Source organism: Scyliorhinus canicula, chromosome 12 (assembly GCF_902713615.1).
Source record: "Scyliorhinus canicula chromosome 12, sScyCan1.1, whole genome shotgun sequence".
NCBI lineage: Eukaryota > Metazoa > Chordata > Chondrichthyes > Carcharhiniformes > Scyliorhinidae > Scyliorhinus > Scyliorhinus canicula.
Window position 1 is genome coordinate 54157710 of NC_052157.1, and position 22032 is coordinate 54179741.

Genomic DNA, 22032 nt, shown 5'->3' on the forward strand with positions numbered 1-22032 from the left:
CGAGAATGGTTCCAGGGCTGAGACACTTCAATTCCTAGGGACGCTGGGACTTCTCTCTTTAGAGAAGAGAATGTGATGAGATTTGATCCAGGTGTTTGAGGTGAGGAGGGGTGGGGGGGGGGGGGGGGGGGGGGGGGGGGGGGGGGGGTGAGGAGGGGGAGGGAGGATTTGAGGATTTCAAAAGGGGATTGGATCATTATCGGAAGAGAATATATCGCAGGAGAGGGAGATGGGTTAGCTGAGTTGCCCGCACAGAGAGCTAACATGGAGACGATGGGCTCAATGGTCTCCCTCTGATTCTATTTGAGTTGTCCTGGGTCACTGGTTTCATTTCTCTTGTGAATGTTGCTCCAATTTCCTGTTCCTATTTCTCAATTTCCACCGTTTAAACAGCGGTTCAGAGACAACGCCCTACATACGGAGAGACAGAGGGAGTGAGAGACAGTAACTCAGACACAGAACCAGAAGAGTATCTGGAGTAAGAATGACTGATATGGGGAAGGTAAATGCTCGTTAAAATCAGTTATGTTCTCATGAAATGTAATCCTATGTTTATGTTGGATTTGGTTTTCTTTATAAGGGGCTGAATTCTCCGCTTTGCAACGCTGGAAATGCGAATTGCGATCGGCTGGAGAATGGGGCGGCACAATGGTGCAGTGGTTAGCACTGCTGCCTCATGGCGCCGAGGACCCGGATTTGATCCCAGCCCCGGGTCGCTGTCCATGTGGAGGGAGGTGGATTGGCCACGCTAAATTGCTCCTTAATTGGGAAAAAAAAAGAATTGGGCACCCTAAATGTGAATAAAATAGAAATTGAAAAATTGAGATAGGCGCCCAGCTCCGATTCCATGATCTGGTCCGTCACTGGTGGTCATATCGAAGTTTGCGCCCTGTACCGGCCGGCCCAGGCAAACATGTAATTTGCATGGATTGAGACACAGTATGCTGCACCCCGCTGCGATGCTCCGCCTCTCATAGACAGAAGTCACATAAGCACAAAATAGTGGCCTGAGTACCATGGCTGCTGAGGGGCTGCTGAGAAGGTAAGAAAACTCTTAAAAAGTCTTCAAAATTATTGGGCATGCTGGGGGGGCGGCTGTCCGAGCCGGGAACGGGGAGCAACTTGGTGCCAAGTCCGCGGACATGGGAGTGTCTCCCTGGGAATCGGGGTGACCTGCTTCAGACCCCCATTGCTGCAGTCTGTGTTTTAAACACACCCCTTTGGTGTTACTCACAGGCCCCTGGCTGTTCACTCTGCTGACCGCTCACTGTGTCCTGGAAATGTTCAGAGAGCCTCTGGTCATGAACCCCACCCGGGCCGTCCCTCTGGAGACCCCCAGACCCCAGCTGACCCATCAACGGGATGGGTGTGGCCAAGCTCAATCAGTGGCCCACCTGACGTTGCCACTCCTCAGAAACCCAGTCCCACTGCAGGGGAAGCAGGGGAATAGCAGAGCTCAGCCCGAACAAAGGACACTTGTACCGTGGCCTTTAGCACCCTCCCTGGCACATTGCCCCTTTCAGGGCAGAGGTCTCACCAGTGCCCCCGGACAGGTTGTAACAACCTGTGTGTCGCACCAAGAACCCACATTACTTTGCAGAAACGCTCCCAGCAGACACCCACTCAGGAACCATAGAATCCCTACCGTACAGAAGGAGGCCACCCGGCCCATCAAGTCTGCACCGACCCTCTGAAAGAGCACCCAACTCCCCTGCCCTATCCCACAATCCAACCTAACCTGCAAATCCCTGGACACTAAGGGGCAAGCTATCATGGGCAATGCACCTAACCCGCACATCATTGGACTGTGGGAGGAAACCGGAGCACCCGGAGGAAACCCACAGAGACATGTGGAGAACATACAAATTCCACACAGTCACCTAAGGCTAGAATTGAACCCGGGTCCCTGGCACTGTGAACAGCAGTGCTAACCATTGTGCCACTCTGCTGCCCATTCCCTTGCTCACCCCCATCTGTAGGACCTGCCCACACACAAGCCTCTAAGCATGAAGGTGATTGGTGGCACACGATGACCCTTTGTGCCGCAAAACCAGGTGCCACTCTGCTGGTGGGATAACACATGGTCCACCCAGTGAGGAGACTCCAGTGGACCTCACTGGAGAGACAGGATAGGGGCCAATGAGCACATTGCTGACACCGGTTCTGGCAGCTACCATACACCTGTTGAAAGGGGCGGGTGGTGAGGTCAGAGGCTCCAAACATCACAGGCCAGGGGTGCAGTGCGGACGGCAAGATATCGGGGAGATTGGCTGAGGGGTGGAAGTGGGGTGGAGTTGGTGGGGACATGTTGAGGGTTGCGATGCAGTATAACTCAAGGTGACTATGTAATGTGTTGGCGTTGGATGGGCTAGGAAATACTCATCTTGGTAACCATGTCTTCTCTTCCCCCCCCCCCCCCCCCCCCCCCCCCCCCGCGCCCATCCCCACCGCCGAGAATGAATTTCGGAGTACAGCCAGCAATGCTCGCTATCTACCTGGTCGTAGCTCCCATTTTGAATGCACAGAGGCTGGAGGCACAGGGCCTGCTCGGGGAGGACCCTGCACAAGAGCAGCCTGCCCCACAAGAGCAGGGGCCAGCACATGAGGCTTGAATGTCCAACAGGCCGAGGAGGAGGTGTGAAGGAGATGCCACATCAGAGCACGTTTATACCATCGGCGCCTGTCCTTCGAGGAGTAGCCGGACCACCTGTGCTGCCAAAGATTTTGGCGAATCAGGAAGACCATGTGCCACCTGTGCCAGATGATGGTGCACCTGGCACCACGGATGTTTTGAGGAGGAAACGGTCACCCTGAACGTTTATGTCTCTGCGTCTTTCCAGGGGTCAAGTGGGAGACCTGTTTGGGATCTCACAAACATAAGCAACACAGGTGCATCCGCATTATCACTGATATATTATGCACCTGGACAGCGGACTGTATAACCTTCAATCTGGACCAGGCACACCAGGATACCCGGCAGTAAGAGTTGCCGCCATCTCTGGCATGCCCCAGGTCCAGAGGGTGATCGAAGGCATACGTATCACCCTCAGCGAACCAGTTCATCAGGAGGTGGCCTTCATCAATCAGAAGGCCTTCCACTCTCTGAATGTGCAGTTGGTGTGTGACCACCAGCTACACATCATGCCTGAAACCCAGGCAGCGTGCACAACACATACATCCTGGCACACTGGTTGGTTACCGGCTCATTTGAGGCACTCCCTCGGGTGAGGGATTGGTTCTTGGTGACAGGGGTTACCCGCTCAGGTTTTGGCTAATGACCAATGCAGACACCCATTATCACAACACCCATGCAGCAACCAGGAGCGTAATTGAGCCGTGCATCAGCATCTTCAAGATGTGCTTCCGATGCCTGGGCTGTTCCGGTGCGGCTCTCCAATATAGTGCCGGAGGTCTCGAGTATCGTGCTAACCTGCTGCTTCCTGCAACAATGCACAGCAGAAGGGCGACATGCTGGAGGAGGAGGAAGAACGCCAGGCAGCACACACCTTCCCTGTCCCTCCTCCCTTCTCTCCACTTTCCCTGTCCCTCCTCCCTTCACTCCACCTGCCATGGCCCCTCCATTCCACCTTCCCTGTCCCTGCTCCCTTCTCTCCACCTTCCCTGTCCCTCCTCCCTTCACTCCACCTTCCCTGTCCTTCATCCCTTCACTCCACCTTCCCTGTCCCTCCTCCCTTCACTCCACCTGCCCTGGCCCCTCCACTCCACCTTCCCTGTCCCTCCTCCCTTCACTCCACCTTCCCTGTCCCTCCTCTCTTCACTCCACCTTCCCTGTCCCTCCTCCCTTCACTCCACCTTCCCTGGTCCCTCCACTCCACCTTCCCGGTCCCTCCTCCCTTCACTCCACCTTCCCTGGTCCCTCCACTCCACCTTCCCGGTCCCTCCTCCCTTCACTCCACCTTCCCTGGTCCCTCCACTCCACCTTCCCGGTCCCTCCTCCCTTCACTCCACCTTCCTGGTCCCTCCACTCCACCTTCCCTGTCCCTCCTCCCTCCACTCCACCTTCCCTGTCCCTCCTCCCTTCACTCCACCTTCCCTGTCCCTCCTCCCTTCACTACACCTTCCCTGTCCCTCCTCCCTCCACTCCACCTTCCCTGTCCCTCCTCCCTTCACTCCACCTTCCCTGTCCCTCCTCCCACATTCCACCTTCCCTGTCCCTCATCCCTCCACTCCACCTTCCCTGTCCCTCCTCCCACATTCCACCTTCCCTGTCCCTCCTCCCTTCACTCCACCTTCCCTGTCCCTCCTCCCTTCACTCCACCTTCCCTGTCCCTCCACCCTTCACTCCACCTTCCCTGTCCCTCCTCCCACATTCCACCTTCCCTGTCCCTCCTCCCTCCAATCCACCTTCCCTGTCCCTCCTCCCTTCACTCCACCTTCCCTGTCCCTCCTCCCTCCACTCCACCTTCCCTGTCCCTCCTCCCTCCACTCCACCTTCCCTGTCCCTCCTCCCTCCACTCCACCTTCCCTGTCCCTCCTCCCTCCACTCCACCTTCCCTGTCCCTCCTCCCTCCACTCCACCTTCCCTGTCCCTCCTCCCTCCACTCCACCTTCCCTGTCCCTCCCCCCTTTTCTCCACCTTCCCTGTCCCTCCTCCCTCCACTCCACCTTCCCTGTCCCTCCTCCCTTCACTCCACCTTCCCTGTCCCTCCTCCCTCCACTCCACCTTCCCTGTCCCTCCTCCCTTCACTCCACCTACCCTGTCCCTCCTCCCTTCACTCCACCTTCCCTGTCCCTCCTCCCTTCACTCCACCTTCCCTGTCCCTCCTCCGTCTGCTCCACCTTCCCGGTCCCTCCTCCCTTCTCTCCACCTTCCCTGTCCCTCCGCCCTTCACTCCACCTTCCCTGACCCTCCTCCCTTCTCTCCACCTTCCCTGTCCCTCCTCCCTTCCCTCCACCTTCCCTGTCCCTCCTCCCTTCACTCCACCTTCCCTGTCCCTCCTCCCTTCTCTCCACCTTCCCTGTCCCTCCTCCCTTCTCTCCACCTTCCCTGTCCCTCCTCCCTTCACTCCACCTTCCCTGACCCTCCTCCCTTCTCTCCACCTTCCCTGTCCCTCCTCCCTTCCCTCCACCTTCCCTGTCCCTCCTCCCTTCACTCCACCTTCCCTGTCCCTCCTCCCTTCTCTCCACCTTCCCTGTCCCTCCTTCCCTCACTCCACCTTCCCTGTCCTTCCTCCCTTCCCTCCACCTTCCCTGTCCCTCCTCCCTTCCCTCCACCTTCCCTGTCCCTCCTCCCTTCTCTCCACCTTCCCTGTCCCTCCTCCCTTCTCTCCACCTTCCCTGTAACTCCTCCCCTCACTGCATCTTCCCTGTCCCTCCTCCCTTCACTCCACCTTCCCTGTCGCTCCTCCCTTCACTCCACCTTCCTGTCCCTCCTCCCTTCCCTCCACCTTCCCTGTCCCTCCTTCCTTCGCTCCACCTTCCCTGTCCCTCCTCCCTTCTCTCCACCTTCCCTGTCCCTCCTCCCCTCACTGCATCTTCCCTGTCCCTCCTCCCTTCACTCCACCTTCCCTGTCCCTCCTCCCTTCTCTCCACCTTCCCTGTCCTTCCTCCCCTCCACTCCAGCTTCCCTGTCCCTCCTCCCTCCACTCCACCTTCCCTGTCCGCCCTCCCTTCACTCCACCTTCCCTGTCCCTCCTCCCTTCTCTCCACCTTCCCTGTCTCTCCTCCCTTCACTCCACCTTCCCTGTCCTCCTCCCTTCACTCCACCTTCCCTGTCCTCCTCCCTTCACTCCACCTCCCCTGTCCCTCCTCCCTTCACTCCACCTTCCCTGTCCCTCCTCCCCTCCACTCCACCTTTCCTGTCCCTCCTCCCTACGCTCCACCTTCCCTGTCCCTCCTCCCTCCACTCCACCTTCCCTGTCCCTCCTCCCTTCACTCCACCTTCCCTGTCCCTCCTCCCTTCGCTCCACCTTCCCTGTCCTTCCTCCCTTCTCTCCACCTTCCCTGTCCCTCCTCCCTTCTCTTCACCTTCCCTGTCCCTCCTCCCTTCTCTCCACCTTCCCTGTCCCTCCTCCCTTCTCTCCACCTTCCCTGTCCCTCCTCCCTTCACTCCACCTTCCCTGTCCCTCCTCCCTCCACTCCACCTTCCCTGTCCCTCCTCCCCTCACTCCACCTTCCCTGTCCCTCCTCCCTCCACTCCACCTTCCCTGTCCCTCCTCCCTTCCCTCCACCTTCCCTGTCCCTCCTCCCTTCACTCCACCTTCCCTGTCCCTCCTCCCTTTGCTCCACCTTCCCTGTCCCTCCTCCCCTCACTCCACCTTCCCTGTCCCTCCTCCCCCCACTCCACCTTCCCTGTCCCTCCTCCCTTCACTGCACCTCCCCTGTCCCTCCTCCCTTCACTCCACCTTCCCTGTCCCTCCTCCCTTCACTCCACCTTCCCTGTCCCTCCTCCCTTCTCTCCACCTTCCCTGTCCCTCCTCCCTTCACTCCACCTTCCCTGTCCCTCCTCCCTTCACTCCACCTTCCCTGTCCCTCCTCCCACATTCCACCTTCCCTGTCCCCCTCCCTTCTCTCCATCTTCCCTGTCGCTCCTCCCTTCACTCCACCTTCCCTGTCCCTCCTTCCTTCACTCCACCTTCCCTGTCGCTCCTTCCTTCACTCCACCTTCCCTGTCCCTCCTTCCTTCACTCCACCTTCCCTGTCCCTCCTCCCTTCACTCCACCTTCCCTGTCCCTCCTCCCTTTGCTCCACCTTCCCTGTCCCTCCTCCCCTCACTCCACCTTCCCTGTCCCTCCTCCCCCCACTCCACCTTCCCTGTCCCTCCTCCCTTCACTGCACCTCCCCTGTCCCTCCTCCCTTCACTCCACCTTCCCTGTCCCTCCTCCCTTCACTCCACCTTCCCTGTCCCTCCTCCCTTCTCTCCACCTTCCCTGTCCCTCCTCCCTTCACTCCACCTTCCCTGTCCCTCCTCCCTTCACTCCACCTTCCCTGTCCCTCCTCCCACATTCCATCTTCCCTGTCGCTCCTCCCTTCACTCCACCTTCCCTGTCCCTCCTTCCTTCACTCCACCTTCCCTGTCGCTCCTTCCTTCACTCCACCTTCCCTGTCCCTCCTTCCTTCACTCCACCTTCCCTGTCGCTCCTCCCTTCACTCCACCTTCCCTGTCCCTCCTTCCTTCACTTTACCTTCCCTGTCGCTCCTCCCTTCGCTCCACCTTCCCTGTCCCTCCTTCCTTCACTCCACCTTCCCTGTCCCTCCTCCCTTCTCTCCACCTTCCCTGTCCCTCCTCCCACATTCCATCTTCCCTGTCCCTCCTCCCTTCACTCCACCTTCCCTGTCCCTCCTCCCTCCACTCCACCTTCCCTGTCCCTCCTCCTTTCCCTCCACCTTCCCTGTCCCTCCTCCCTTCCCTCCACCTTCCCTGTCCCTCCTCCCTTCTCTCCACCTTCCCTGTCCCTCCTCCCTTCTCTCCACCTTCCCTGTAACTCCTCCCCTCACTGCATCTTCCCTGTCCCTCCTCCCTTCACTCCACCTTCCCTGTCGCTCCTCCCTTCACTCCACCTTCCCTGTCCCTCCTCCCTTCCCTCCACCTTCCCTGTCCCTCCTTCCTTCGCTCCACCTTCCCTGTCCCTCCTCCCTTCTCTCCACCTTCCCTGTCCCTCCTCCCCTCACTGCATCTTCCCTGTCCCTCCTCCCTTCACTCCACCTTCCCTGTCCCTCCTCCCTTCTCTCCACCTTCCCTGTCCTTCCTCCCCTCCACTCCAGCTTCCCTGTCCCTCCTCCCTCCACTCCACCTTCCCTGTCCCTCCTCCCTTCACTCCACCTTCCCTGTCCCTCCTCCCTTCTCTCCACCGTCCCTGTCTCTCCTCCCTTCACTCCACCTTCCCTGTCCTCCTCCCTTCACTCCACCTTCCCTGTCCTCCTCCCTTCACTCCACCTCCCCTGTCCCTCCTCCCTTCACTCCACCTTCCCTGTCCCTCCTCCCCTCCACTCCACCTTTCCTGTCCCTCCTCCCTTCTCTCCACCTTCCCTGTCCCTCCTCCCTCCACTCCACCTTCCCTGTCCCTCCTCCCTTCACTCCACCTTCCCTGTCCCTCCTCCCTTCGCTCCACCTTCCCTGTCCTTCCTCCCTTCTCTCCACCTTCCCTGTCCCTCCTCCCTTCTCTTCACCTTCCCTGTCCCTCCTCCCTTCTCTCCACCTTCCCTGTCCCTCCTCCCTTCTCTCCACCTTCCCTGTCCCTCCTCCCTTCACTCCACCTTCCCTGTCCCTCCTCCCTCCACTCCACCTTCCCTGTCCCTCCTCCCCTCACTCCACCTTCCCTGTCCGTCCTCCCTTCACTCCACCTACCCTGTCCCTCCTCCCTTCTCTCCACCTTCCCTGTCCCTCCTCCCTCCACTCCACCTTCCCTGTCCCTCCTCTCTTCACTGCACCTCCCCTGTCCCTCCTCCCTTCACTCCACCTTCCCTGTCCCTCCTCCCTTCACTCCACTTTCCCTGTCCCTCCTCCCTTCGCTCCACCTTCCCCGTCCCTCCTCCCTTCGCTCCACCTTCCCTGTCCCTCCTCCCTTCACTCCATCTTCCCTGTCCCTCGTCCCTTCTCTCCACCTTAACTGTCCCTCCTCCCACATTCCACCTTCCCTGTCCCTCCTTCCACATTCCACCTTCCCTGTCCCTCCTCCCTTCACTCCACCTTCCCTGGTCCCTCCACTCCACCTTCCCTGTCCCTCCTCCCTCCACTCCACCTTCCCTGTCCCTCCTCCCTTCACTCCACCTTCCCTGTCCCTCCTCCCTTCACTACACCTTCCCTGTCCCTCCTCCCTCCACTCCACCTTCCCTGTCCCTCCTCCCTTCACTCCACCTTCCCTGTCCCTCCTCCCACATTCCACCTTCCCTGTCCCTCATCCCTCCACTCCACCTTCCCTGTCCCTCCTCCCACATTCCACCTTCCCTGTCCCTCCTCCCTTCACTCCACCTTCCCTGTCCCTCCTCCCTCCACTCCACCTTCCCTGTCCCTCCACCCTTCACTCCACCTTCCCTGTCCCTCCTCCCACATTCCACCTTCCCTGTCCCTCCTCCCTCCAATCCACCTTCCCTGTCCCTCCTCCCTTCACTCCACCTTCCCTGTCCCTCCTCCCTCCACTCCACCTTCCCTGTCCCTCCTCCCTCCACTCCACCTTCCCTGTCCCTCCTCCCTCCACTCCACCTTCCCTGTCCCTCCTCCCTCCACTCCACCTTCCCTGTCCCTCCTCCCTCCACTCCACCTTCCCTGTCCCTCCTCCCTCCACTCCACCTTCCCTGTCCCTCCCCCCTGTTCTCCACCTTCCCTGTCCCTCCTCCCTCCACTCCACCTTCCCTGTCCCTCCTCCCTTCACTCCACCTTCCCTGTCCCTCCTCCCTCCACTCCACCTTCCCTGTCCCTCCTCCCTTCACTCCACCTACCCTGTCCCTCCTCCCTTCACTCCACCTTCCCTGTCCCTCCTCCCTTCACTCCACCTTCCCTGTCCCTCCTCCATCTGCTCCACCTTCCCGGTCCCTCCTCCCTTCTCTCCACCTTCCCTGTCCCTCCTCCCTTCACTCCACCTTCCCTGATCCTCCTCCCTTCTCTCCACCTTCCCTGTCCCTCCTCCCTTCCCTCCACCTTCCCTGTCCCCTCCTCCCTCACTCCACCTTCCCTGTCCCTCCTCCCTTCTCTCCACCTTCCCTGTCCCTCCTCCCTTCTCTCCACCTTCCCTGTCCCTCCTCCCTTCACTCCACCTTCCCTGTCCCTCCTCCCTTCTCTCCACCTTCCCTGTCCCTCCTCCCTTCCCTCCACCTTCCCTGTCCCTCCTCCCTTCACTCCACCTTCCCTGTCCCTCCTCCCTTCTCTCCACCTTCCCTGTCCCTCCTTCCCTCACTCCACCTTCCCTGTCCCTCCTCCCTTCCCTCCACCTTCCCTGTCCCTCCTCCCTTCCCTCCACCTTCCCTGTCCCTCCTCCCTTCTCTCCACCTTCCCTGTCCCTCCTCCCTTCTCTCCACCTTCCCTGTAACTCCTCCCCTCACTGCATCTTCCCTGTCCCTCCTCCCTTCACTCCACCTTCCCTGTCGCTCCTCCCTTCACTCCACCTTCCCTGTCCCTCCTCCCTTCCCTCCACCTTCCCTGTCCCTCCTTCCTTCGCTCCACCTTCCCTGTCCCTCCTCCCTTCTCTCCACCTTCCCTGTCCCTCCTCCCCTCACTGCATCTTCCCTGTCCCTCCTCCCTTCACTCCACCTTCCCTGTCCCTCCTCCCTTCTCTCCACCTTCCCTGTCCTTCCTCCCCTCCACTCCAGCTTCCCTGTCCCTCCTCCCTCCACTCCACCTTCCCTGTCCGCCCTCCCTTCACTCCACCTTCCCTGTCCCTCCTCCCTTCTCTCCACCTTCCCTGTCTCTCCTCCCTTCACTCCACCTTCCCTGTCCTCCTCCCTTCACTCCACCTTCCCTGTCCTCCTCCCTTCACTCCACCTCCCTGTCCCTCCTCCCTTCACTCCACCTTCCCTGTCCCTCCTCCCCTCCACTCCACCTTTCCTGTCCCTCCTCCCTACGCTCCACCTTCCCTGTCCCTCCTCCCTCCACTCCACCTTCCCTGTCCCTCCTCCCTTCACTCCACCTTCCCTGTCCCTCCTCCCTTCGCTCCACCTTCCCTGTCCTTCCTCCCTTCTCTCCACCTTCCCTGTCCCTCCTCCCTTCTCTTCACCTTCCCTGTCCCTCCTCCCTTCTCTCCACCTTCCCTGTCCCTCCTCCCTTCTCTCCACCTTCCCTGTCCCTCCTCCCTTCACTCCACCTTCCCTGTCCCTCCTCCCTCCACTCCACCTTCCCTGTCCCTCCTCCCCTCACTCCACCTTCCCTGTCCTCCTCCCTTCACTCCACCTTCCCTGTCCTCCTCCCTTCACTCCACCTCCCCTGTCCCTCCTCCCTTCACTCCACCTTCCCTGTCCCTCCTCCCCTCCACTCCACCTTTCCTGTCCCTCCTCCCTACGCTCCACCTTCCCTGTCCCTCCTCCCTCCACTCCACCTTCCCTGTCCCTCCTCCCTTCACTCCACCTTCCCTGTCCCTCCTCCCTTCGCTCCACCTTCCCTGTCCTTCCTCCCTTCTCTCCACCTTCCCTGTCCCTCCTCCCTTCTCTTCACCTTCCCTGTCCCTCCTCCCTTCTCTCCACCTTCCCTGTCCCTCCTCCCTTCCCTCCACCTTCCCTGTCCCTCCTCCCTTCACTCCACCTTCCCTGTCCCTCCTCCCTTTGCTCCACCTTCCCTGTCCCTCCTCCCCTCACTCCACCTTCCCTGTCCCTCCTCCCCCCACTCCACCTTCCCTGTCCCTCCTCCCTTCACTGCACCTCCCCTGTCCCTCCTCCCTTCACTCCACCTTCCCTGTCCCTCCTCCCTTCACTCCACCTTCCCTGTCCCTCCTCCCTTCTCTCCACCTTCCCTGTCCCTCCTCCCTTCACTCCACCTTCCCTGTCCCTCCTCCCTTCACTCCACCTTCCCTGTCCCTCCTCCCACATTCCACCTTCCCTGTCCCTCCTCCCTTCTCTCCATCTTCCCTGTCGCTCCTCCCTTCACTCCACCTTCCCTGTCCCTCCTTCCTTCACTCCACCTTCCCTGTCGCTCCTTCCTTCACTCCACCTTCCCTGTCCCTCCTTCCTTCACTCCACCTTCCCTGTCGCTCCTCCCTTCACTCCACCTTCCCTGTCCCTCCTTCCTTCACTCCACCTTCCCTGTCGCTCCTCCCTTCGCTCCCACCTTCCCTGTCCCTCCTTCCTTCACTCCACCTTCCCTGTCCCTCCTCCCTTCTCTCCACCTTCCCTGTCCCTCCTCCCACATTCCATCTTCCCTGTCCCTCCTCCCTTCACTCCACCTTCCCTGTCCCTCCTCCCTCCACTCCACCTTCCCTGTCCCTCCTCCCTTCCCTCCACCTTCCCTGTCCCTCCTCCCTTCCCTCCACCTTCCCTGTCCCTCCTCCCTTCTCTCCACCTTCCCTGTCCCTCCTCCCTTCTCTCCACCTTCCCTGTAACTCCTCCCCTCACTGCATCTTCCCTGTCCCTCCTCCCTTCACTCCACCTTCCCTGCTCCGCTCCTCCCTTCACTCATCCACCTTCCCTGTCCCTCCTCCCTTCCCTCCACCTTCCCTGTCCCTCCTTCCTTTCGCTCCACCTTCCCTGTCCCTCCTCCCTTCTCTCCACCTTCCCTGTCCTCCTCCCCTCACTGCATCTTCCCTGTCCCTCCTCCCTTCACTCCCCCTTCCCTGTCCCTCCTCCCTTCTCTCCCACCTTCCCTGTCCTTCCTCCCCTCCACTCCAGCTTCCCTGTCCCTCCTCCCTCCACTCCAACTTCCCTGTCCCTCCTCCCTTCACTCCACCTTCCCTGTCCCTCCTCCCTTCTCTCCACCTTCCCTGTCTCTCCTCCCTTCACTCCACCTTCCCTGTCCTCCTCCCTTCACTCCACCTTCCCTGTCCTCCTCCCTTCACTCCACCTCCCCTGTCCCTCCTCCCTTCACTCCACCTTCCCTGTCCCTCCTCCCCTCCACTCCACCTTCCCTGTCCCTCCTCCCTTCTCTCCACCTTCCCTGTCCCTCCTCCCTCCACTCCACCTTCCCTGTCCCTCCTCCCTTCACTCCACCTTCCCTGTCCCTCCTCCCTTCGCTCCACCTTCCCTGTCCTTCCTCCCTTCTCTCCACCTTCCCTGTCCCTCCTCCCTTCTCTTCACCTTCCTGTCCCTCCTCCCTTCTCTCCACCTTCCCTGTCCCTCCTCCCTTCTCTCCACCTTCCCTGTCCCTCCTCCCTTCACTCCACCTTCCCTGTCCCTCCTCCCTTCACTCCACTTTCCCTGTCCCTCCTCCCTTCACTCCACTTTCCCTGTCCCTCCTCCCTTCGCTCCACCTTCCCCGTCCCTCCTCCCTTCGCTCCACCTTCCCTGTCCCTCCTCCCTTCACTCCATCTTCCCTGTCCCTCGTCCCTTCTCTCCACCTTAACTGTCCCTCCTCCCACATTCCACCTTCCCTGTCCCTCCTTCCACATTCCACCTTCCCTGTCCCTCCTCCCTTCACTCCACCTTCCCTGTCCCTCCTCCATTCTCTCAACCTTCCCTGTCCCTCCTCCCCTCATTCCAACATCCCTGTCCCTCCTCCCTTCACTCCACCCTCCCTGTCCCTCCTCCCTTCTCTCCATCTTCCCTGTCCCTCCTCCCTTCTCTTCACCTTCCCTGTCCCTCCTCCCTTCTCTTCACCTTCCCTGTCCCTCCTCCCACATTCCACCTTCCCTGTCCCTCCTCCCACATTCCACCTTCCCTGACCATCCTCCCTTCGCTCCACCTTCCCTGTCCCTCCTCCCACATTCCACCTTCCCTGTCCCTCCTCCCACATTCCACCTTCCCTGTCCCTCCTCCCTTCACTCCACCTTCCCTGTCCCTCCTCCCTTCTCTCCACCTTCCCTGTCCCTCCTCCCACATTCCACCTTCCCTGTCCCTCCTCCCACATTCCACCTTCCCTGTCCCTCCTCCCCTCACTCCACCTTCCCTGTCCCTCCTCCCTTCTCTCCACCTTCCCTGTCCCTCCTCCCTTCTCTCCATCTTCCCTGTCCCTCCTCCTTTCTCTCCACCTTCCCTGTCCCTCCTCCCCTCACTCCACCTTCCCTGTCCCTCCTCCCTTCACTCCACCTTCCCTGTCCCTCCTCCCCTCATTCCACCTTCCCTGTCCCTCCTCTCTTCACTCCACCTTCCCTGTCCCTCCTCCCCTCATTCCACCTTCCCTGTCCCTCCTCCCACATTCCACCTTCCCTGTCCCTCCTCCATTCTCTCAACCTTCCCTGTCCCTCCTCCCACATTCCACCTTCCCTGTCCTTCCTCCCTTCACTCCACCTTTCCTGTCCCTCCTCCCACATTCCACCTTCCCTGACCCTCCTCCCTTCGCTCCACCTTCCCTGTCCCTCCTCTATTCTCTCAACCTTCCCTGTCCCTCCTCCCCTCACTCCACCTTCCCTGTCCCTCCTCCCACATTCCACCTTCCCTGTCGCTCCTCCCTTCTCTCCACCTTCCCTGTCCCTCCTCCATTCACTCCGCCCAACTACCACAGCACCCCCTCCCTCCTCCAAGGGCCCTTCCAGCATCACCACAGGGTGTTGGCCATGATGACGACTCGCTGTGAGATGAGCTCTGGTGCTCCTTATTGTTTGACAAAGTCTGACTCCTGCCTTTAAGATCACCTCCCACACCCCCACCCGACACACCCTCTACACCCGGGCCCAGCCCATCCCTTACTCCCTTCAGAGGATAGAGGCTGGTCCGAATGTTGGAGTAAAAGTGTTTAATGGTGACGCTATGCATTGTTGTGCTCTGACCTCTATCACCTATGGGCTGCACCCGTGCCCATTTAACTGGTGTCTAACTTCCTGATTTTAAGTGACCTACCGCTCCTTCTAGGTGTTAAACCAGACAGCACATCAGATATGGAGGCGGCCTGCTGCATATCTTGCCCTCTGACCTGTCATGCCTTTGGCAGTCATCCTCTGGAGGGCCTAGACCTTGATGTGCCTGGCTGACTTTCGGGTGTCAAAGGTGACGAGGTGCCATCCTGTTTTGCCCGCTGCCCATCCAATGCTCCAGTCAGGTGCGGAAGATTCAGAAGCATTCAGATTTTAATAGGGGGATTGAGTTCAAGAGCCGCGTGGTTTTGCTGTAATTAGACCACACTTGGAATATTGTGTCTGATGTGTTACGTGAGTTGGTTCAACATTGACTGCAACTGGATGCAGTGACACTAGAAACAGGCTTCCGACACAGGAGATGGTCCAACACTGTGTAATTGAACTTGCTGATTGCTGTACATAATCTGCTGTGGGCTGACACTCTATTAATCTAAATTTATAACCTCTGACTAGCTTGACCAGACTGGCTCTCTGTCACATGGAGATGGTGCTTACTGCCTTGTGCACTCTAACTATCTCGGTAGATGTGTCCTGTGAGAAGAGGGAGAGTCTTAATGCCTTGTGGGCTTTATAGTGGTGGTGTCCTGTCTGGTGATTGGTTGTTCTGTGTCGTGTGTGTTCATTGGTTATCCTGTGTGTCAATCACTGCCTGTCTGCATCTCATTATATACATAAGTGGATATTATGACAGTATCCAGTTCTGGTCACCTCATTATAGGAAGGATGTGGATGCTTTGGAGAGGGTGCAGAGGAGATTTACCAGGATGCTGCCTGAACTAGAGGGCGTGTCTTGTGAAGAAAGGTTGAGGGAGCTGGGGCTTTTCTCACTGGAGTGAAGAAGAGAGAGGTGACTTGATAGAGGTGTACAAGGTGATGAGAGGCATGGATAGAGTGGATAGCCAGAGACTTTTCCCCAGGGTGGAAATGGCTGTCATGAGGGGGCATAATTTTAAGGTGATTGGAGGAAGGTATGGGGGAGATGTCAGAGGTCGGTTCTTTACACAGAGAGTGGTGGGTGAGTGGAATGCACTGCCAGCAGAGATGGTGGAGTCAGAGTCATTAGGGACATTTAAGAGACTCTTAGACAGGCACATGGACAGCAGTAAATTGAAGGGGTGTAGGTTAGGTTGATCTTAGATTAGGATAAATGGTTGGCACAACATCGTGGGCTGAAGGGCCTGTACTGTGCTGCACTGTATGTTCTATCTTCTATGTTCTAAGCTCTGAGGTATTCCAGTACCTCTCCTGTGGGAGGCACCAGCATGGGCCCCGTCACATCCTCCTGCCTCAAAGTGCTCGATGGCCCTTGGCTACTCCATGGAGGCCGGAGTGAGCACCGGAGGCTCCACTTTCACCTGGCGCTGCACTGCCTCCATCAGCGTTTGGACTTGTAGGTCAAGAATGCCCCTAAGGGTGGCGGGTGGCGCAATGGTTAGCACTGCTGCCTCATGGCACTGAGGTCCCAGGTTCGATCCCGGCCCCGGGTTCCTGTCCGTGTGGAGTTTGCACATTCTCCCAGTGTCTGCAAAGGTCTCACCCTCACAAACCTAAAAGATGTGCAGGGTAAGTAAATTGGCCATTCTAAAGTGCCACTTAATTGGAAATAAAATACTTGTGTACCCTAAATTTATGAAAAAAAAAGAAAAACTAAAGGATGACCCTCAAGTCCTGTCACTCGAGCCAATTATGGGCCGCCTTGTCCTAGGGGACACAGGAAGGACAAGGTGGCAGATTCTACGGGCGGCAGTGGGGGGGGGGGGGGGGGGGGGTGCGGTCTGAAGCTAATTCACAGAATCATAAAATTGCTACAGTGCAGAAGGAGGCCATCCTGCCCATCAAGTCCGCACTGACCCTCTGAAAGAGCACCTTACATAAACCCACTCCCCCACCCTATCCCCACAACCTCACCTAACCCGTACATCTTTGGACACTAAGGGGAAATTGATCATGGCCAATCCACCTAACGTGTACATCTTTGGACACTAAGGGAAATTGATCATGGCCAATCCACCTAACATGTACATCTTTGGACACTAAGGGGAAATTGATGATGGCCAATCCACCAAACATGCACATCTAATCCAATCCAATCCAATTTAATCTTTGGACTATGGAGGAAACCAAAGCAACCAGAGGAAACCCACGCCGACACGAGGAGAAAGTTCAAACTCCGCACAGACAGTCACCCAAGGCCAGAATTGAGCCCGGATTCTCCCGTATCCGGTGGGGCGGGGGTTCTCGGCGGGATGGAGTGGCGTGAACCACTCCGGCGTTGGGCCGCCCCAAAGGTGCGGAGGATTCCACACCTTTAAGGGCTAGGCCCGCACCTTTAGGGGCTAGGCCCACCCCGGAGTGGTTGGCGCCCCGCCAGCTGGCATGGAAGGCCTTTGGCTCTACGCTATCTGGGGCCGAAGGGACTCCGGCGGCTGGCAGGAGTCTGCGCATGCACGGGAACGACAGCGGCTTCTGATGTCATCCCCGCGCATGCGCGGGGGGGATGGGGGTCACCTACACGTCGGCCATGGCGGAGGCTGATGGTCTGCGTGTAGAAAAAGAGGGCCCCCACGGCACAGACCCGCCCGTGGATCGGTGGGCCCCGAACGCGGGCCAGGCCACCGTGGGGGCATCCCCCCGGAGCCCGCCACGCCGCCAGCTCCCGCCGGTAGGGGCCCTGGTCCAATCTACGCCGGTGGGACCGGCATAGAAGCAGCGGAACTTCGGCCCATTGCGGGCCGGAGAATCGCCGGGAGGGGGGGCCGACTGGCGTGGCGGGGGCTGGAGAATCCCACCCTGGGTCACTGGCGTTCTGAGGCAGTTGAGCTAACCACTGTGCCACCGTGCCACCCTCAAGCTGGTGGCATATGAGCGCAAGGCACCGGGCCAAAGGTGACATTACAGGTGTTGGGGTTTAGTGGAGGGTTGGATGTAAGTGAGGTGCCGGCAGGTGGGGTGTGGTTTCCCCCGAGGGGATTAGGGGGTGATGTGAGGGGCAGGAGTGATACCAGGGTCACAGAGGTGGTGACTCACCTGAGCTGCAAATAAGAAGGTCGTTCATCTTCTTTCAGCTTTGGATCCCAGTTATCGTGGTGAGGCTGACAGCTCTGACCGCCTCTGCTACCTCTTCCCAGGCCCTGCTGACAATTATGGACTGTAGTCACCAGCCCACCCTGGGGAAGAGGGTGTCCCTCCTCCACAGCATCCAGCATTTCATCACACTCTATGCCAGTGGGAATGGGAATTGGCCACGAGCATATCCTTTTTTTTTTTTAAAATAATTTTTATTGAATTTTTCAAAATACAAACATTTTAACCCCCCCTACATTTACATTTAAATTATAACAACACAAAGTCAAACCCCCCTACTTAACAAGAAAGAGAAAAAGAATCCCCCCCCCCCCCCTACCCGCGCATCCCCCCCCCCCCCCCCCCCCGCCGGCGAACCGACAGTCAGACCAACTTATCATTTCTAGCAGCGTCCTCGGGCAGGCCTTGCCCGTGCCACCGCCGCTACCGTACTTCCTTCGTCGTTTTCCCCCCCCTCCCCCCCCCCCCCCCCCCCCCCCCCCCCCCCCCCCCTCCCCTCCCGGGTTGCTGCTGTCATGGCCTCAGTTTCTATCTCTGATCCAAGAGGTCTAGGAAGGGTTGCCATCGCCTGGAAAACCCCTGCACCGACCCTCTCAGGGCGAATTTGATCCTTTCCAATTGGATAAAGTTTGCCATGTCGTTTAACCAGGTGTTAACACTCGGAGGCCTTTCGTCCCTCCACTGAATCAGGATCCTCCTCCGAGCCACCAAGGACGCAAAGGCTAATATTCCAGCCTCCCTCGCCTCCTGTACCCCCGGTTCCACCCCAACCCCGAAGATCGCAAGTCCCCATCCTGGCTTGACCCTGGACCCCACCACTCTCGACACCGTCCCTGCCACCCCCTTCCAGAACTCCTCCAGTGCCGGACATGCCCAAAACATATGTGCATGATTCGCAGGGCTTCCCGAACATCTAATACACCTGTCTTCACCCCCGAAAAACCGACTCATCCTTGTCCCCGTCATGTGGGCTCTATGCAGTACCTTAAATTGAATGAGACTTAGTCGCGCACATGACGACGACGAGTTAACCCTCTCCAGGGCGTCTGCCCATGTCCCGTCCTCTATCTGTTCCCCCAGCTCTAACTCCCACTTATCTTTCAGCTCCTCTACTGGTACCTCCTCCACCTCCTGCATAATCTTATAGATGTCCGAGATCTTCCCCTCCCCGACCCAGACCCCTGATAGCACCCTATCACTCACCCCCCTGTCGGGGAGCGCGGGGAACCCCGCTACCTGTCGTCTGGCAAATGCCTTCACTTGGAGGTACCTGAACGTGTTCCCCGGGGGGAGCCCAAATTTCTCCTCCAGCTCTCCCAGGCTCGCAAACCTCCCCTCTATAAACAAGTCCCTCAGCTGTCTAATACCCGCCCTCTGCCAGCTCTGGAATCCCCCTCCTGTGTTTCCCGGCGCAAATCTGTGGTTCCCTCTTAGTGGTGCCCCTATCAGACCTCCCACTTCCCCCCTGTGTCGCCTCCACTGCCCCCAGATCTTGAGGGTGGCCGCCACCACCGGGCTCGTGGTATACCTCGTGGGAGGGAGCGGCCATGGTGCCGTTACCAGTGCCCCTAAGCTTATGTTGCCGCAGGACGCCCTCTCCATGCGCTTCCAGGCTGCCCCCTCCCCTTCCATCATCCACTTTCGTACCATCGATGTATTTGCCGCCCAGTAATATCCTGAAAGGTTGGGTAACGCCAGCCCTCCACTATCCCTACTCCGCTCCAAAAAGACCCTTCTAACTCTCGGGGTGCCATGTGCCCACACATACCCCATGATACTACTCGTTACCTTCTTGAAAAAGGCCCTGGGGAGGAAGATGGGCAGACACTGGAACAAAAACAAGAACCTCGGGAGGACCGTCATTTTAACTGACTGCACCCTCCCTGCTAGCGACAGCGGCACCATGTCCCACCTCTTAAACTCCTCCTCCATCTGCTCCACCAGTCTGGAAAAGTTCAACTTGTGTAGGGTCCCCCAGTTCTTTGCCACCTGCACCCCCAAATACCTAAAACTTTTAACTGCTCTTTTGAAGGGGAGCCTCCCAATTCCCTCCCCTTGGTCTCCCGGGTGTATTACAAAGACCTCACTTTTCCCCAGATTTAATTTATATCCCGAAAAGTCCCCGAACTCCGCTAGTATCCCCATTACCTCCGGCATTCCCCCCTCCGGGTCTGCCACATACAACAACAAATCATCCGCATAGAGCGAGACCCGATGTTCCTCCCCTCCCCTTGTCAGTCCTCTCCACCCCCCTGAACCCCTCAGTGCCATCGCCAACGGCTCAATCGCTAATGCAAAGAGTAAGGGAGATAGGGGACATCCCTGCCTGGTACCTCGATGGAGCCCAAAATATTCTGACCTCCTCCCGTTTGTTACCACACTTGCCATCGGAGCTGAATAGAGCAGTTTTACCCACTTGATAAATCCCTCCCCAAACCCAAACCTTTCCAACGTCTCCCACAAGTATTCCCACTCCACCCTGTCAAATGCCTTCTCCGCGTCCAGCGCTACCACTATCTCCGCCTCCCCTTCCACTGCTGGCATCATAATCACATTTAACAATCTCCGAACATTTGTGTTAAGTTGGCGTCCCTTCACGAACCCCGTCTGGTCTTCATGGACTACCCCTGGCACACAGTCCTCTATCCTGGTTGCCAGGACCTTTGCTAACAGCTTGGCATCTACATTTAAGAGGGAGATAGGCCTGTAGGACCCGCACTGGACCGGGTCCTTGTCCCGCTTCAAAATCAAGGAGATCAGGGCCTGCGACATTGTTGGAGGCAGAACCCCCCCCTCGCGCGCCTCATTGAAGGCTCGCACCAGCACTGGACCCACCAAGTCCACAAATTTCCTGTAAAACTCCACCGGGAACCCATCCGGCCCCGGCGCCTTCCCCGCCTGCATCTGGCCTATCCCTTTAATTAGCTCCTGCAGCTCTATCGGCGCCCCCAACCCTTCCACCAGCTCCTCCTGTACCTTTGGGAACCCCAATTTGTCGAGAAAGTTCTTCATTCCCCCTCTCCTCTTCGGCGGTTCAGACCTATACAATTCCCTATAGAAGTCCCTAAAGACCCTATTCACCTCTTGCCCCTTCTGCACTACATCCCCACCCCTCTCTCTCACTCCCCCAATCTCTCTGGCTGCATCTCGCTTACGAAGCTGGTGTGCCAGCATCCTGCTCGCCTTTTCCCCGTACTCATACGCCGCACCCTGCGCCCTTCTCCACTGCATTTCCGCCTTCCTAGTGGTCAGTAGGTCGAACCTGGCCTGCAAGCTACGCCGCTCCCTTAATAGCCCCTCCTCTGGCGCCGCCGCATATTTCCTATCTACTTCTAGGAGCTCCCCCACCAGCCTCTCCCTTTCCTGCCTCTCCTTCCTCTCTCTGTGTGCCCTTATGGAGATCAGCTCTCCTCTAATCACTGCTTTCAAGGCCTCCCAGACCGTCCCCACCTGCACCTCACCTGTGTCATTCGTACCCAGATAGTTCTCAATGCCCGTTCTCACCCTTCTGCACACCTCTTCGTCCGCCAACAGCCCTACATCCAGGCGCCACAACGGGCGTTGGTCCCGCGCCTCCCCCATGTCCACGTCCACCCAATGTGGTGCATGGTCCGATATCGCAATGGCCGAGTACTCCGTGTCCTGCACTCTCGGTATCAGCCCCCTGTTCAATACGAAAAAATCGATCCTAGAGTACACTCTGTGGACGTGGGAGAAAAAAGAATACTCCCTCGCCCTAGGCCTACCAAATCTCCATGGGTCTACCCCTCCCATCTGCTCCATAAACCCCCTTAACACCTCTGCCGCTGCCGGCCTCCTATTCGTCCTGGAACTCGATCTATCCAGCCCAGGGTCTAACACCGTATTAAAGTCCCCTCCCATGATCAGGCCCCCTGCCTCCAGTCCCGGGATGAGGCCCAGCAGGCGCCTCATAAAACCCGCGTCGTCCCAGTTCGGGGCATACACATTTACCAGTACCACACTCTCTCCCTGCAGCCTACCCCTCACCATCACGTACCTGCCCTCCTTGTCTGCCACCACCTCTGCCGCCACAAACGACACTCTCTTTCCCACCAAAATCGCCACCCCCCGGTTCTTGATATCCAAGCCTGAGTGGAACACCTGTCCCACCCACCCCCTTCTCAGGCGGACCTGATCTGCTACCCTCAAATGAGTCTCCTGCAGCATTGCTACATCAGCCTTCAGTCCCTTCAGGTGTGAGAAGACCCTTGATCTTTTGACCGGCCCATTCAGCCCCCTTACGTTCCACGTGATCAATCGGGTCGCAGAGCGACCCGTCCCTACTCCCTGTCGATTAGCCATGTCTTGTCCCTTGCTCGCCCCGGGTCATCCCTTCTTTTCTGACCCGCTTCCCATAGCGATGGCCCCCCCCCCCCCCCCCCACCCCCCCCGGCTCTCCCCTTCTCGTCCCTGGTCTTTCTAGCAGCAACCCGGTGTCCCCCCCCAGTCCCCTCCCCTTCCCCCCCCCCCCCCCCCCCCCCCCTGGCTAGGACCCCTCCTAGCCGCGATGTACCCCACATCGTACTCCCGAGAGTCA

The 22032-nt window shown here is 58.6% G+C and overlaps 1 protein-coding gene across 2 annotated transcripts in view; it reads left to right on the forward strand.

Annotated features, from left to right (window-relative positions):
• Positions 1-404: 404 nt before the first annotated feature.
• The window catches only part of LOC119975108 (complement C1q tumor necrosis factor-related protein 3-like), a 61297-nt gene continuing 39669 nt past the window's right edge, over positions 405-22032 (forward strand). For both annotated transcript variants that reach the window (XM_038814647.1, XM_038814646.1), the window contains exon 1: positions 405-502. In XM_038814647.1, coding sequence (XP_038670575.1) covers positions 485-502 — 18 coding nt within the window. In that variant the 5' untranslated portion in view covers positions 405-484. The remainder of the gene's footprint in view (positions 503-22032) is intronic.